General features: G+C 39.6%; 1 protein-coding gene across 1 annotated transcript in view; it reads right to left on the bottom strand.

Annotated features, from left to right (window-relative positions):
- Nucleotides 1–16,918, bottom strand: part of CASTOR2 (cytosolic arginine sensor for mTORC1 subunit 2) — a 199,495-nt gene that overhangs the window by 15,302 nt on the left and 167,275 nt on the right. The window contains exons 4-8 of the mRNA XM_063457400.1: nt 9,740–9,872; nt 8,277–8,400; nt 6,189–6,299; nt 1,952–2,034; nt 964–1,058 (exon numbers count right to left, since the gene is read on the bottom strand). Of these exons, the coding sequence (XP_063313470.1) occupies nt 964–1,058; nt 1,952–2,034; nt 6,189–6,299; nt 8,277–8,400; nt 9,740–9,872 (546 nt within the window). The remainder of the gene's footprint in view (nt 1–963; nt 1,059–1,951; nt 2,035–6,188; nt 6,300–8,276; nt 8,401–9,739; nt 9,873–16,918) is intronic.

The following is a 16,918-nucleotide window of genomic DNA, read 5'->3' as shown; positions in this document are numbered from 1 at the left end:
TAATTCTATAAATTGAATTGTTGAAGGTGGGAACTCTTGTCAATGGAGAGCTATGATCTCTCCATAAGTATTTCCCTCTCTGTATAATCCTGATATTAGTTGGTTTCAGTGTTTGAAATGGTGGTATTTGCCTCTTCCTTTTAGCATATTTACAGGATATTCCTGTCTTGTCCTTGACCTATTTGCATTAAAAATATTAATTAAAAACTAATTTATGGCTAGTGATTTTCAGTTCACTTTGGAGAATTGAAGGTGTACAGTAAACAAGATCACACTTGTTTTGATTAGGTATTTGTGTCCTTGCATAGATTTATTAATACCTCAAGTGGGCTATGGTTAGCTACAATATGCAAACACATTTTTTCAGTTTTAAGTAAAAAAAAAAACAGAACTGCAAACACAGCGAAACTAATATCCTGGTCCAAATCATCTGTAAACTCTGCCAAACGGATACAGCACACAATTAAACTGCTGATGTTGCCATAGTAAACACGGTTGTTAGCCAAGTTTTAGGTATCAGATAGAAGAGAGACTGGTCATGAAGAAAAAAATTATAATAATAATGTATGGATATATAAAAACAGTCAAAATGGCTTCCTATTATTCTGATGATCTTGATGTGGACCAACAGCACAGAAAGACAGATTATAGAAAAAAAAAACTCATATTGTGGGATAAGACATTATTCTGACTGTTAAGCACTTTAATTGCAGAGTGTCATCCTCATTAAATTGATTGCGATAAAAGAAAAACTAAATATAAAATACAGCGGGGGATGGGAGGGGAGGGTGGAGCCTGGCTAGGGAGCAGGCCAGATGCGTGTGGGTTGAGTTCATAAATTCAGAGGGTTGCTGCTATTAACCCATTTATATTCAGACACTCCTCACTGTCCTGATTTGGCAAGTACAGGACAAGTACATTGTTGTATCTTCAATAACATGCTCCAGTGGAGTATACACTTACCAGTGCATGATCAAACTTGAAGGTGCTGATGTAATAGGCTGGGATGTCAGCGGCAGCTAAGGGTTCCGAGATCTGGGCAACAATTCCACATTCATCTACACAAGGGAAGTAACATTTAAATGTTATAAATGCAACATAGCTTCTTGCCTTGATATATATTAGATAGGGATCTTTAAACTATACATAACTGGTGACAATTTTGCAAGCATGATGTGCATAGATTAAAGAACCACTAAAGCGTTAGGATTGCAAGCTTGTATTACTAATGCTTTGGTTTTCCCTGTCCCTACTAAAATACCAGTATCCATTTGTGAAAAAAAAAAAAAAAAAAAAATAAAGGATTTTATTATTTTTCTAGGATTGAGAATCCCTTCAGCGCTGCTTACCTCAATACCTCCCGCGGCATTATGAAGGATGCATGGCCACCTCCATAATCCAACAGTCCTCTTTGAGAAGCGCTGGGGACCTTATGTGCATGTGCGGCGTGCACATCAAATGATCCCCATAGGAAAGCACTGAATCATTAAGATGTAGTGGCCTAGGTGACTTTAGTGATCCTTTAAATGTGTGTATGTGAAGCTCCTCTTATAATTCACACCTTTTGTGACGTGTTACTATGGAAGAGCTGCATGTTTCCCATAAACTGCTGCACAACCACATCTATTTCCACATATTCACATTTTCCATAAACTCTGGCTGCACTTCTCATCCCATTGAACAAAAAAGCATTGCCCAGGTTTCTCTACCTTGCACAGATCTCCTGTAGAAGTAAAGCATGGGAAGTAGAAGACAAGTGTGTACATCTATAGTGTTTAGTTTTTTTAATGCATCTTCCATAATGCAAGCAATTAAGATGATAGATGCACAATGATTTAGCAAATGAACACTACATGCACATATATTACCCGGGGTGTTAGGTAAACAACAAGTTGTTAGGGTGGCTAGCAACTTGATCACATCATGTGCAATGTAGTTATTTTATACGTACCAAATCCAAGAGGCTGGCCCCCAATGCGAACCATCTTCCAGAGCTCTCCAGATGCACTTGTAAATAGCAAGTTATTAGGAAACCTAAACAAAAGAACGAAAAATCAGAATGCATAGTTTTTCTATTAATTCACAAATTAAGTGCACTACCAATTCTTTAACCCCTTCAGGACGGGTGACGGACGAGGTCCGTCATCCAGGGAATACCCTTAACGACGGGTGACGGACCTCGTCCGTCACGCGGTAAAATTAACCCCAGATCGCCACAATCGTGGCGATCGTGGGGTTAATGGTGCTCCGGTCTGCCTCTGTATTAGAGGCAGACTGGGAGCACCGGATCGGGCTGCCCCAGCACATGTGCCCGCTCTGACAGCATGTCTGAGCGAGCACATGTGCTCAGTATACTCACCTCCGCCTCCCTGCACTTCCGGGTTCAGTGTGAAGTGCAGGGAGACGGATCTTCAGTGATCCTGCCCCCTGGTGTGTAAAAAAAAAAAAAAAAAAAAGTAAAATTAAAATCCCACCCCCCTTTACCCATTCTAATAAAAAAATAACCCCTTCCCTACCAATTGATCACTGACTACAGTGATCAATTGGCAGGGATTACATTTTACTATGATCTGATTTTTTTTTAACCCCTGAGGGTTAATTCTTTTTTTTTTTTAACCCTCAGAGGTTAAATTTATTTTATTAATTAATTTAAATATTTTAAAATTATAAATTTAGCTAGCTGGGGAGGGTGGATTGGGGGATTTAGTGTTAGGTTAACTAGGGGTTAACGTTAAAAAAGTTTTAAAATAAGCTTTAAAAAGTTAAAAAATTAAGTTAAAAAAAGTTTTAATAACGTTTAAGTAAAAAATAAAAAAATAAACCCTTTACCCAATCCAAATAAAAATTAACCCCTTCCCTGCCAATCTATCACTGCCTACAGTGATCAAAATACAGATCACAGTATTATACTGTGATCTAATTTTTTTTAACCCCTGACGATTAACTTTTATTTATTTTTAACCCTCAGGGGTTAAATTTATTTAATTAACTAATTTAAATATTGTATAATGAAATATTTTGCTAGCTGGGGTGGGTGGGAGTTATGGGAAAATGGGGAATTTACTGTTAGTGCTGCTTACTGCTAGTTAGGGGTTAACGATAAAAGAAAAAGCTTAGAAAATGTTTAAATCTGTAAAAAAAAAAAGTTTTACGAAAGTTTAGGAAGCTTTAAAAAAAATTAATAAGCAAAACAAAAGTTTAAAAAATAGTTTTAAAAAGTAAAAGAAGTTTTAAAAAGTTAAAAAATACATTTAATAACGCTCATTACCACTACACCTGGTACAAGCTAGCGGAAAAATTATCCCACATTAAGGTTCAAAATATGCCTTTTGAAATACCCTGGGATGTCTTCTTTAAGAAATGGTATGGCTGGCTTTATGGGGTATTTGGATTATATAGCCTGGTAAAATACTCTAAAATGGGACATGGGCACAGCGTAAAAATTTAAAGTTTGAAAAAAAAAAAATGGAATGGCTGTGTCCCAAATGTGCCCCTCCGATGTCCACATATACCTGGCAAAGGTACATATGGGGGTATTTTTGTACTCAGCCGACATAGCTGAGCAACATATAAAGTATTATAGAGTGGTGGTACACATAAGGTTTGCAAAATATACTGTGCAAACTCACTTTGTGTGTCAAAACGGCAGAAAAAACGCTTATTACCACTACACCTGGTACAAGCTAGCGGAAAAATGATCCCACGCCAAGGTTCAAAATATGCCTTTTGAAATACCCTGGGATGTCTTCTTTAAGAAATGGTATGCCTTTGTGGGGTAGTTTGAATTATATAGCCTGGTAAAATACTCTAAAATAGGACATGGGCACAGCGTAAAAATTTAAAGTTTGAAAAAAACTGGAATGACTATGTCCCAAATGTGCCCCTCTGATGTCCACATATACCTGGCAAAGGTACATACGGGGGTATTTTTGTACTCAGCTGACATAGCTGAGCAACATATGAAGTATTATACAGTCGTAGCACACATAAGGTTTGCAAAATATACTGTGCAAACTCACTTTGTGTGTCCAAAAGGCAGAAAAAACGCTTATTACCACTACACCTGGTACAAGCTAGTGGAAAAATTATCCCACGCTAAGGTTCAAAATATGCCTTTTGAAATACCCTTGGGTGTCTACTTTAAGAAATGGTAGGCCTTTGTGGGGTAGTTTGAATTTAAAACCTGCGAAGATGCTTGGAAATTGCACAGCATCAAAATTCAAAGTTCTGTAAAAACTGATATGGCTTGGTCTCCTATATGGCACTGTAGCTTCACAAAATAGTGCCAAAGACATTCATTGGGGATGTCTTTTTACTCAGAAGACTTAGCTGAGCATAATTTGGAGGTTTTGAACTTAGTGGCACATATGAAATATACAAAATGCCCAGCAAAAATGCAATCCGTATGTAAAAAAATGCCCCAAATTATTTTTTACCACATACTTTGGCATATATTGGTGAAAAAATGGGGGCATGCTAAGGCACAATATGCACCTTATGATATACCCTGGAGTGTCTACTTTTACAAATGGTAGGCCTTTGTGGAGTTTTTTTGAACAGTCAAACTGTTATAATACCCCAAATGGAAGCATAGGCTCATTAAATCCGTCTCTCAAAATTCTACTGTGAATACTGAAAAGGACAGGTCTCCTGTATGGCACTGTAGCTTCACGAATTAGTGCCATAGACATACAATGGGGGTGTCCTTTTACTCAGAAGACTTAGCTGAGCATAATTTGGGGGGTTTGAACTCAGTGGCACATATGAAATATACAAAATGCCCAGCAAAAATGCAATCCGTATGTAAAAAATGCACAAAATTATTTTTTACCACATAATTTGGCATGTAATGGTAAAAAAATGGGGGCATGTTAAGGCACAATATGCACCTTATGAGATACCCTGGAGTGTCTACTTTTACAAATGGTAGGCCTTTGTGGTTTTTTTTGAACAGTCAAACTGTTATAATACCCCAAATGGAAGCATAGGCTCATTAAATCCGTCTCTCAAAATTCTACTGTGAATACTGAAAAGGACAGGTCTCCTATATGGCATTGTAGCTTCACAAAATAGTGCCAAAGACATACAATGGGGGTACCGTTGTACTCAGCAGAAGTAACTGAACACATAAAAAGCTTTGTACAGGAATAGCACACACCAACTTTACAAAATACACATGAGAAGTTCTTTGTTATACGTTTGTGTGCGAAAACCCCCAAAAAACACAATTTTACTCCAATATTTAGCAGAGGTTGGCGGTAAAATGGCTACGTAGAAAGTGCCAAAACAACCTTAGGTAAATAGCCTGTGGTGTCTACTTTATATAAATATATACTTTTGTGTGGCAATTTTGTTTTCTTTTATGGCTATTAAGCTTACAAGACAAACATACCAAATTCTAAAATCGCTCCACATTAAAAGTTTATTTTACTCCTTGTGCTTTGTGACCTGTAACTACCAAAAAAAACTTGAAATCCCAGACACATTATATATTCTGTAAATCAGAACAACTAAATGATTTTCTTTTTAATTACTTTCCTTAACCTGCACTAATTGTGCACACATTATTATTGCAAAAACTGTAAAAAAAAAAAATCAAAATGTTTCTTCTTTTGCATTTTTCTGTATTTTTTTAATAATAAATAAGCATTTATGTAAATATATGTTACAAATCAAATCCCTTTCTGTCCTTTAAAAAACGGTATATAATATGCGTCGGTGCAATAAATTAGTAAAATGCAAATTGCAGTTGAACGCAAACAGCAAAAAATGCTTGTGTCATTAAGTGAAAGACAAGCTTCTGAAGCTCTGTCCTTAAGGGGTTAAAGTCAGGTCAAAATAGTCAAGCTTAGCTTGTATGATTTTAATTCTGCTTTGAACAGAATGAGTATGTACATACAATATCTAGCTAGCCTGAGACAAAAAAAAAAAAAAAAAGAAGAAGAAAGAAAAGCAAACACACAGATTACTGAACCCAATGCAAGACTAAAGAGAGAGAAAGAGGAGGAATGGACATACGGACAGTCCCAGACACTGATTAAACATAAATACATATATAAATAAAAGTCAACTATTTTATGTTGTAAATATACCAATAAAGGAACCATTAAAAAATAAATAAATAAATTAATGGGTCACATTGTGTCCTGGGGTGCATTGGCACCATAATTCTAGAAAGTAGCCCTCACCTTTTCTGTGTTTGCACATCCATAACCAGGGAAATGTAGCCCTCAATCAGAGAAAAGGAGAAGAAGCGGATATGACCAGACTCCTCACTGCCAACCCCTGAATCTTTTACTCTGAAAACAAAAGAATAAACATCTCAAAAATAGTTGCTCACAATCGTTATAAAATACCGATATCTTCCAGTTTAGAATGCATGGAAACCATGCAAAACACATTAATGTAAAGTACCCATATTGTATTTCACATACATACTCCTACACAGAAAAAACAACATTAAAGGAACACTAATACAAACATGTATTCTTAACACTATTGTGTTAAACTAACTTTTTAGGTTTCCTATCCCACCCCGCCTTTGAACTCATGGAAAAGGTAAACATGCTTACATTTTCTCCCATGCAACATCGGTCTCACTGCAGCTGGCCCCACATCCATGGCTGAGGTTATCAATCTTGAAGATCTCAGCCAATCCAATGCATTTAAAACTTATTGCACATAAACGGCAAAACGCTGCGTTGCACCAATCAGCATCTCCTCATATAGAATCAGTGAATCTCTAAGGGGAGCATTCAGCATCTCCATGCTTTTCACTGAAAAGGCATAATTTACAGTGCTCAGCCTGCAAGGACTTGCTATAGACACCAGGACCACTGCATTAAGCTGCTTTAGTTCTGGTGACTGTAGTCTGCCTTTAAGGAGATATAATCAAAACCAGAAATGTCAGTGAAATGTTTTTTTGGAAGAAGTCAACATACTGTAGTTGCTTGTCATAAGTTGGCAAATATGTGTAAAGGTTATGAGTCAGACAAACGTTTCCACTTTACAATGTTTTGAGGAGCCATTAAAAAGGAGCATAAGACCAGAATTATCAAATGGTCTTTCCAGAAACAGGATCAACAATAATGTGCTTCTATTACAGTTATAAAATATCATACTGGTAATTTGTGCGCAATGCTATCTGGTGTGTAATTTCCAGTCATCACAGATCCTTTAAGATAAGGCTTTCCCAGTGAATGCTTGCATAACATATGTGTTCTACTTATCCTTTTTACATGGTCTCAGCCTGACCTTCACTAATAAGTTATTTTTGTAAAAATCAAGTTTAAACCCCCCCCCCCCCCGCCCCCCCCAAAAAAAATCAAAATCCCGCATTTAATTTTCTTTCAAATATGGAATGCAAAGCAGAAGGTGGAACAAAACAGATAATAAAATGTCAAATTATGCTGCTGGTTATTTGTAAGAAACTATATTGTATTTTTTGGAGATGTAGTAGAACTTAAAAATAATTTATATGGGGGCACAATATCCACATACAATAGGCATAGTTACTTGACTAAAACCAAGCATACATACCATATAAAACATTGCAGGTTATATCAGCTAGAAAATAAGCCCACTAGTGTACTCACAACCCTGCTATCCAGAGTGGGAACAAGAAGTGCAATTTACAATCCTTCTGCAGAAAGATTGAAAGAAAAAATGGAAGACGGCAGAGCAATTTGTTTCTCTGCAGAATGAAGATCAGCTATGGAGCAAAGTGGCAGTAAGTGGGGCTTTAAGATCTAAGCTTGTTTGTAATGCAAAAGTAAAGAAATCTGTGCATACGTTGTTTGGTTAGGAAGGGGTTATTTGAGTCCAGTTTACCAGCACTGGAATTTATGAACCACTCTGTTACTTAAAGTTACACTATAATCACCCAGACCACTTCAGCTCAATGAAGTGGTCTGGGTGGTCTGGGTGCCTGTCTGGGTGCCAGGTTTTAACCCTTCAGATGCAAACATAGCAGTTTCAGAGAAACTGCTATGTTTACATTTGGGATTAAGCCAGTCTGTCCAGAAGACAGCCACTAGAGGCGCATCTGCGACGCAGGAGGCATATTATTGAGAAATGCTTTCCTATGGACACTTTGAGGGTGGGGGCACCCTCAGGGCTCTATAGTGTCAGGAAAACTGCTTTGTTTTCCTGACACTATAGTAATCCTTTAACAAGGTAAACATATATTTTTTTTATCAGTAGAAGAGATCGTAACTTTGTATAAAAGGAGGAACATAAGCATTCTGTGATCTTTGTTGTATTTCTAATGTACTTACCCATTGGAGTAAAACATAACATCCATCAGGAGTGTAGTCACAGAAGGAAGGGTATAAGGATCAAGGCTGGTCACACAAAACATATTGCTGGGACTGGAAAGCGGGTGAATAACAGGCCTTTGCACTAAAAAGGCAAAAAATTAAAAAATATATAACATAAATACAGAAATACAATACAAACAATTCTTCTGGTAACCTCCTTCTAAAAGGGAGTCAACACATGAAATGTTTTTTTTTTTTTTCCTTCTAGTCACTATAAACATACACAGATATATCTGTTTTGATAATAAACGTAGTTAGCAGATTTTTTTCATTCTTCATGAATATGAATCCATTTTACAGTATACTTAATTTCTACTCACCAGGGCTAAATATTCACTTGCCAATGGCTAGTGGTGAGTGGAAAATCTGTATTCTTATATTACCTTCTTGTAACGGAACCAAGGAATTTGCTGCTGATTTATAGATAAATAAAAACAAGCAACCTGTTTTCATCCACATGACTAATGACTACATGAACAGGTAGTTCACAATATTATTTACAGGATACAAGTGCTCGTTCATGGTTCTCTCTACACAGTGCTGTACTGTATGTTGCTAGGAAATGTATTACATTTCAAAATCGATGCATAAAACAAGAAATAAAACCTTTGTAATAATGCTGTTGTAATAGATATTATTTTATCACATACACAAAGGATGATTAAAGGTGAATGGTTTGTTTTAATGCCATAAAGATCGGACGTAACACAAATCTCATTACATGATGATAGGTCAAACGTGTCATTGGCCCATTCAGGGTTAAAATAAATGGCCTTTCTAAATACCATAGTTTGCCTTTTATCCATTTAAAGAGATACTCTAAGCCCAGTAAACATTACAGAATAGACTGAATTCCTGTTAATTTATACAAGGACAAATCAATTTAGAATCTTCAAATTGATCTTCCCTGTACGGATAAAATCACAGGTAAAACGATTCAGAATCGTCATTCAGTTGATCCAGCTCAAATGAATTTTTGCTCAAATGTATTACATAGCACTGACACAAACTGAATCCCCCACTTTACTACTATTGCTTAAGTTCTACTTCTTTAATAGTAAAATCAGTGCCATCTATATTTGAATGGCATTCATAATCTTCATAATTCATCATCTAAGAGCTCAGCCAATGAATGCCATTCAAACTTGGACTAAACTGATATGAATAAAGAAATGGAACTCCTGCATTAGCAATATGGACAGCGAGAGGCCATACTACAGGCACATGGGGACACCCAATTGGTGTCAAACTATTGAAAAACAGTTTAACACATATTCATTAAATGGTGTAGAGGACAACAGCCTCTACAATGGACTGCAGTAGCTACAGAGTCTAGAATACCCCTTTAAATAAAGTTTGGATCAGGCAATGCTCGTTTGCAGCATGGATCTGGTATGTTAATACCTGTGTTTAACTCTTACCAAGTTTGGGCTTCACAAATCCATTAGTCACACCCCGGTTATCGGCGGCTACAGTCTCTCCATTTACTACCTGCAGGATGGTGAACTCTGCTGCCAGAGTGTGCATCACAAAGGGCAAATCCCTCTCGCGTACCTGAAAGAAACAGGTTGAAGATGTATTTGATGTAGTATCACACAGCAGTGTGGAATATGTTCATGATCTGTGCATAATACAGTTTAAATACATAACAATGCAAAACAGCAAACAAATATAAAAAAAATATAAGAAATTAAGAAATGTTTTAATTTTTTTTAGTTCTGTCTGGCATTTTAACTGTGATTGTCATAATAGTGTTAGATGTTACTGGAATAGAGTACACACATTTGTAATCACCGATGTCTACCGAGTAAAACAGTACCCCCCTTGTACATGTTTTATGGTGTTTTGGAAAGTTACAGAGTCAAATATAGCACATTACATATATCAGTTTATACAAATTCAAATTTGCCAGACTGCTCATGTTGCCTCTGAGACCATATGGTAGCCCAGGAATGAAAATTACCCCCATGATAGCATACTATTTGCAAAAGTAGACAACCCAATGTTTTAATATTTCAAATGGGGTATGCCCAGTCTTTTTTTAGTAGCCACTTAGTCACAAACACTGGCCAAAGTAAGCGTTCATATTTGTTTGTGTGTGAAAAATGAGAAAAACTAATTTGAATGTTAATTTTGTCCAGTGTTTGTGACTAAGTGGCTACTAAAAAAGAATGGACATACCCCATTTGCAATACCTTGGATTGTCTACTATTGCAAATGGTATGCCATCATGGGGTAATTTTAATTCCTGGGCTACCATACGCAGAGGCGTAACTAGAAACCACGGGGCCCCGGTGCGTAAATTTCCCTGCCCTCCCACCCCCATACGTCTCCCCCTCCCATATGTTGCCCCCCCACATATACAGATACACACAGACATACATACATACATGCAAAAAATTTGCACCAAATGGTCGGTAATGGATTTTTAGCAGGGTATTTAAAATCTGTGTTTTGTGTGTTGTGTATGTATTGTTGCCACACGCCCCTGACGACGTCATTAAGACGAAACGCGTAGGGTGGCAGGATTTCTACAGTTGATTGCTATTTTATTGTGGACTCTATTATCTACCTCGTCTCCAAACCCTGATGGTTATTCTTTTTCCTGACTGGGAAGACGTTGAGTGATTTGATGAGCCTTTTTACTACTTTTATTTTGTAAGTGCATACAATAAAGTTATCCTTTTACTTATACAGTTATACACTATGTTTTGTTTCTGTGCTTTGTCTTAAGCCTCCATTTTGGAAAAGGAGAAGAAAAGAAGCACTTGAATAGATTTTGTATACCCCGCCTTTTTATCCTTACGTTTGTGAGTACATTTTAGTCTATTCTATATTTTATCATTAGTTTTTTTATCTACACTTTTTGCGGTCTCCCTTTGTTTTATATTTCTAGGTTGTGCATTTTTTTATTGTTCTATACATACATACATACACACAGACAGACACACATACATACATACATACATACAAACAAACACCCACATATACAAAATATTTTAGTCACCCTCCTGTTTCCTACCTTTTAGATGCAGACGGGTGACTTCCCTGGAGTCCAGTGGTGGCTCAGCCTGATGGGAGTCAGAGTTCCCACTCTGACTCCCTCCTCCCGCGCGGCTCCTGGTGGTTGCTGGGAGGAAGTGACAGGGGCTGTCACTTCCTCCCAGCCTCTGACCTCATCGAAGGGGGCCCGGTCGCGCTGTTAAATCACCGCAGCGCTGACCGGGCCCCTTGAAAATTCATAACCATCGGGTGGCCCTAACAGCATGGGCCAGCCGATGGGCCACTTAACGTGCAGCCCCGACGGTTATACCATGCCGCCCTGGGCCGTAACACATGGAGGCAGGCATCGCGGTCGCAGGGGTCCGCAGGGCGCGGTCGCAGCTGCAACCCCTGCGACCGCAGTAGTTCTGCCACTGACCATAGGGTCTCAAAGGCAACATAACCAAATCTGGCAAATTTCAATGTGAAAAAAAAGGAAATGCAAGCCTTATATTTGACTCAGTAACTTTGAATACACCAAAAAACCTGTACATGGTGGGTACTGCTATACTCGGGAGACTTCGCTGAACACAAATATTAGTATTTCAAACCAGTAAAGTGTATTACAACAATGATATCATCAGTGAAAGTGTCGTTTGTGTGTGAAAAATGCAAAAAATGGCACTTTCACTGGCTATATAATCGTTGTGATATGTTTTACTATTTTGAAACACTAATATTTGTGTTCAGTGAAGTCTCCATGTACAGGTTTGTATGGTGTCCTGGAAAGTTACAGGGTTAAACATAGGGCTTCCGAACCAAATTATCTGGACTTTTTTACCTGGGTTGTCAGGCAGGTCCCTCATATTGTAATTAATAAAATGACTTAATTATGTAAAAATATTATATAAATATATTTGTAGAATATATATATATATATATATATATATATATATATATATATATATGTATTTATAACTTCATTCTAAATGTATCTTGATTTAAATATATATGTATATTAATCTCAAAATACAGTTAGAACAATTTATTTTTATTTTTTTGCCGTGCAATAGATAAGTACAGTTAGGCTCGATGTAACGGCAATCCTCTCGCGTCATTTCAAGTTTTACATTCGGGGTAAAAGATTAGACATGCACATTTTTATTTATTTTTGTAGTGATTAATAAGTGTTAACTACGTTGTCGTAATCATGCTATCAGGCTATCACCGAGTGGTGGTACTGTGTTGCTTAGGGCACACAATTCGCTGTGTTTGTGAGGGTTCCCGCTTTACTTTAGTGTGAGCATATGCTGACAATGAGAAATCGGGTAGGAGATACGCTAAAATTTAAGGTAACAACAAGACTTTTCAGGACCTTCTCGGTGTGCTTTTTGTACCCATACGTTGCCCAGTACAAATATGATGGTGTGTAGTTTACGAAGCCTAGGGTATAGCTCAATTATGTGTCTGTTAGTCCATCCATTGTACAGCGCTACGAAATTTGTTGGCGCTATATAAATAATAATAATAATAATAGCTAGAGCAGTGAGAAAAGGTGATGCCATACTAACAGGTAGGGAAATGAATAAGAAAAACCAAAAAATGTAAGCTATATGAGTGTGTCTGGCCCGTATCCCCTTATAGGGCTATGTAGTGGAACATAACTACGTGAGTGTGTAGGTGTGGGTGCTTCTCTGATTGTCCAGCAATTTAAGTCATGAAAAGTAGCCAGACCGTGAGCCGGGGACGGGGTGGCACTCAGCCGATGCCTCTGGTGTACTTCTCTGGGTAGACCAAGTTGTGGCTCGACAAGGTGTCTCCTTTTGCTTTCCTGTCGGTCTGTGACAGGGATCGGTTCCCCGTCTGGTTTGGTTCGGTCTTGTGAGTCTTTGTGCGACCGGTGGCTCTCCGTGTGCTTGGTCTGAGAGGGTCTGTGTCCATGTAGTTGTGGTGCGCCACAGGGCTCCCTCCGCCATTGTGCACCTGGATTGCCGTGCTGCTGCTGCTGCTGCGAGTCGTTTGGTGGGTCCCAGGGTTGCCCCTTGCAGGGTAGTGCTGTGATATTCAGGCAGTCGCTTACGTGGTCGCTGTGCTACTCTCCGCCAGTGTAGCCGGCACCTCCAGGTCAAACCCTGTGTTGCTCTCAGCCCGGGAGGGCATTGGATATGGGACACTATGGTGTGGGTCATGGAGTTGCCCTGGTGAGTGTCCCCAGTCCTCCGTCCGCCTTCGGCTCCGACCCTTGCGGTCGTTTTTCGGCATGGGGTTTCAAGCTGCATGTAAGCCTCCAATTTTGCCCAGAAGTGATCGAAGATTTTATCTATAGAGTCTCCTGTGCAGTCTTTGGGTACTGCCGTATGAGTTTGGTGCCATCGCTTAACTCACACTCGCATGTCAGGGTGATCCACCATCTTGTGGGCCCCGTCTCCACTTTGTTTATGGGGGTCGCTGTGTCCGTCGCTTGATGTGGAGGTCGGAGCACCCTGTCCGGTGGGGACAGAGATATCACCCATTGGTCCATGGGGGGGTAGGGAGAGTGTGTTCCATACGCTTGGTGCGGTTGGCATCTGGCGGGAAGGCGGCAGTTTGTCCCCCGTGCCTCCACTAGGCCTCATGGTGCCGATACGGATCCCGGTTGAGTTCGGTGTCGCGGATGGTACCGGCAGGCCTGTAAGAGCTTCCTCTTTGTGTTGATCCCAATTGTAGGTAGTTTCCAGCTCGTAGGTTTTAGATATTCATGGTATTTGGGCCCACACTGCAGGAGCTCATGAAATGTGCGACTAGGCTGTTAGCTAGTTTGGCTCCGCCCCCCACAGTTAGAACGAATTTAAACAGGTATATGATTTTATTTTTACATTTTTTTTATTTAATTTTTTTCAATTTATTTATTATTTATATATACACATATATAATTAATGTCATTCTAATTATATAAATAATATATATATATATACTGTATTAATATTAAAATACACTTTTAATAATGATGTATGTATGTGTATATAAATGTACTTAGATCATATATATATATATATATATATATATATATATATATATATATATATATATATATATATATATATATATATATATATATATACACCGTATTTATCGGCGTATAACACGCACCGGCGTATAACACGCACCTCATTTTTAGAAAGAAATTCCAGGAAATTTCCCCCCCTCCCATAGTATTCCCCCCTCATCCCATAGTGTTCCCCCCTCATCCCATAGTGTTCCCCCCTCATCCCATAGTGTCCCCCCTTTCCATAGTATTCCCCCCCCTCCCATAGTATTCTCCCCCCTCCCCTCCCATAGTATTCTCCCCCCCTCCCCTCCCATAGTATTCTCCCCCCTCCCCTCCCATAGTATTCTCCCCCCCTCCCCTCCCATAGTATTCTCCCCCCTCCCCTCCCATAGTATTCTCCCCCCCCCCTCCCATAGTATTCTCCCCCCCCCCCTCCCATAGTATTCTCCCCCCTCCCTCCCATAGTATTCTCCCCCTCCCCTCCCATAGTATTCTCCCCCCCTCCCCTCCCATAGTATTCTCCCCCCCTCCCCTCCCATAGTATTCTCCCCCCCTCCCCTCCCATAGTATTCTCCCCCTCCCCTCCCATAATATTCTCCCCCTCACCTCCCATAGTATTCTCCCCCCTCCCCTCCCATTGTATTCTCCCCCCTCCCATAGTATTCTCCCCCTCCCCTCCCATAGTATTCCCCCCTCCCCTCCCATAGTATTCTCCCCCCCTCCCCTCCCATAGTATTCTCCCCCCCTCCCCTCCCATAGTATTCTCCCCCCCTCCCCTCCCATAGTATTCTCCCCCCCTCCCCTCCCATAGTATTCTCCCCCCTCCCCTCCCATAGTATTCTCCCCCCTCCCATAGTATTTTCCCCCTCCCCTCCCATAGTATTCTCCCCCCCCATAGTATTCTCCCCCCTCCCCTCCCATAGTGTACTTCCCCCCCCTCCCATAATTACCTGTCCTGAAGCGTGGGCCGGCTTCACAGCTTGCACCGCGGTACAGGAACTTTAATTTCATGTTCCGGTTTCCGGCGGGACTGAAAGGAAGTGTGCACACTATTGTGCACACTTCCTTTCAGTCCCGCCGGAAACTGGAACATGAAATTAAAGTTCCTGTACCGCGGTGCAAGCTGTGAAGCCGGCCCACGCTTCAGGACAGGTAAGTAAATATGGGATATCGGCGTATAACACGCACCCACGATTTTTCCCCTATTTTCAGGGGAAAAAAGTGCGTGTTATACGCCGATAAATACGGTATATATATATATATATATATATATATATATATATATATATATATATATATATTCCACTTAGGGGTGTACTCACTTTTGTTGCCAACGGTTTAGACATTAATGGCTGCGTGTTGAGTTATTTTGAGGGGACAGCAAATTTACACTGTTATACAGGCTGTACACTTACTACCGTATATACTCTAGTATAAGACGAGTTTTTCAGCACATTTTTTGTGCTGAAAAACACTCACTCGTCTTATACTCGAGTCAGTTGTCTGTATTATGGCAATTTTCATTGCCATAATACAGACAAGGACTGGGGGCTGTCAGGAAGCTGTAACTTACCTTCACCGCAGCTCCTGTCAGCTCCCTTCTCTCTCCTCCGTCCGTGCAGCTCCCAGGTCAGCTCCCTCTGCAACTCTCGCGAGAGCCGCGGGGTCAGAGCATTGCCACGGGTTACCGTGGCAACGCTCCGCGCGGCCGCGAGAGTTGCAGAGGAAGCTGACCTGGGAGCTGCACGGACGGAGGAGAGAGAAGGGAGCTGACAGGAGCTGTGGTGAAGGTAAGTTACAGCTTCCTGACAGCCCCCCTCCTACAGCCCATCCACTGGACCACCAGGGAGTGAGAGCCCCCCTCCCTGGCCAGCTAACAAGCAGGGAGGGGGGACGAAAAAATAAATTTAAAAAATAATAATAAAATATAAAAATAATAATAATAAAAAAATAATAACAACATTAAAAAAATATATATATTACAATAATTAAATAATAATAATTAATAAAATGCCCACCCCCGCCAATGCTCTGCACTCACACACACACACTGCACTCACACACACTGCATTCATACACACACTCATACACACACTGCACTGCATTCATTATATACACACACTGCATTCATACACACACTGCACTGCATTCATTATATACACACTGCATTCATACACACACTGCATTCATACATACTGCACTGCATTCATTATATACACACACTGCACTGCATTCATTATATACACACTGCACTTATACACACACACTGCACTCCATTCATTATATACACACTGCATTCATACACACACACTGCACTCATACATACACACTGCACTCATACATACACACTGAATTCATTATTTACACACTGCACTCACACACTGCATTCATTATATACACACTGCATACACACTGCACTGCATTCATTATACACACACTGCACTCATATACACACATTGCACTCCATTCATTATATACACACTGCATTCATACACACTGCATTCATTATATACACACACTGTAAATAAATATTCAGTTAATATAACTTTTTTAGGATCTAATTTGATTTAGAAATTTACCAGTAGCTGCT

Source organism: Pelobates fuscus, chromosome 1 (genome assembly GCF_036172605.1).
Source record: "Pelobates fuscus isolate aPelFus1 chromosome 1, aPelFus1.pri, whole genome shotgun sequence".
Taxonomy (NCBI): Eukaryota; Metazoa; Chordata; class Amphibia; order Anura; family Pelobatidae; genus Pelobates; species Pelobates fuscus.
The sequence above is the reverse complement of the archived record's forward strand: the minus strand, read 5'-3'. Positions and strand labels throughout refer to the sequence as shown.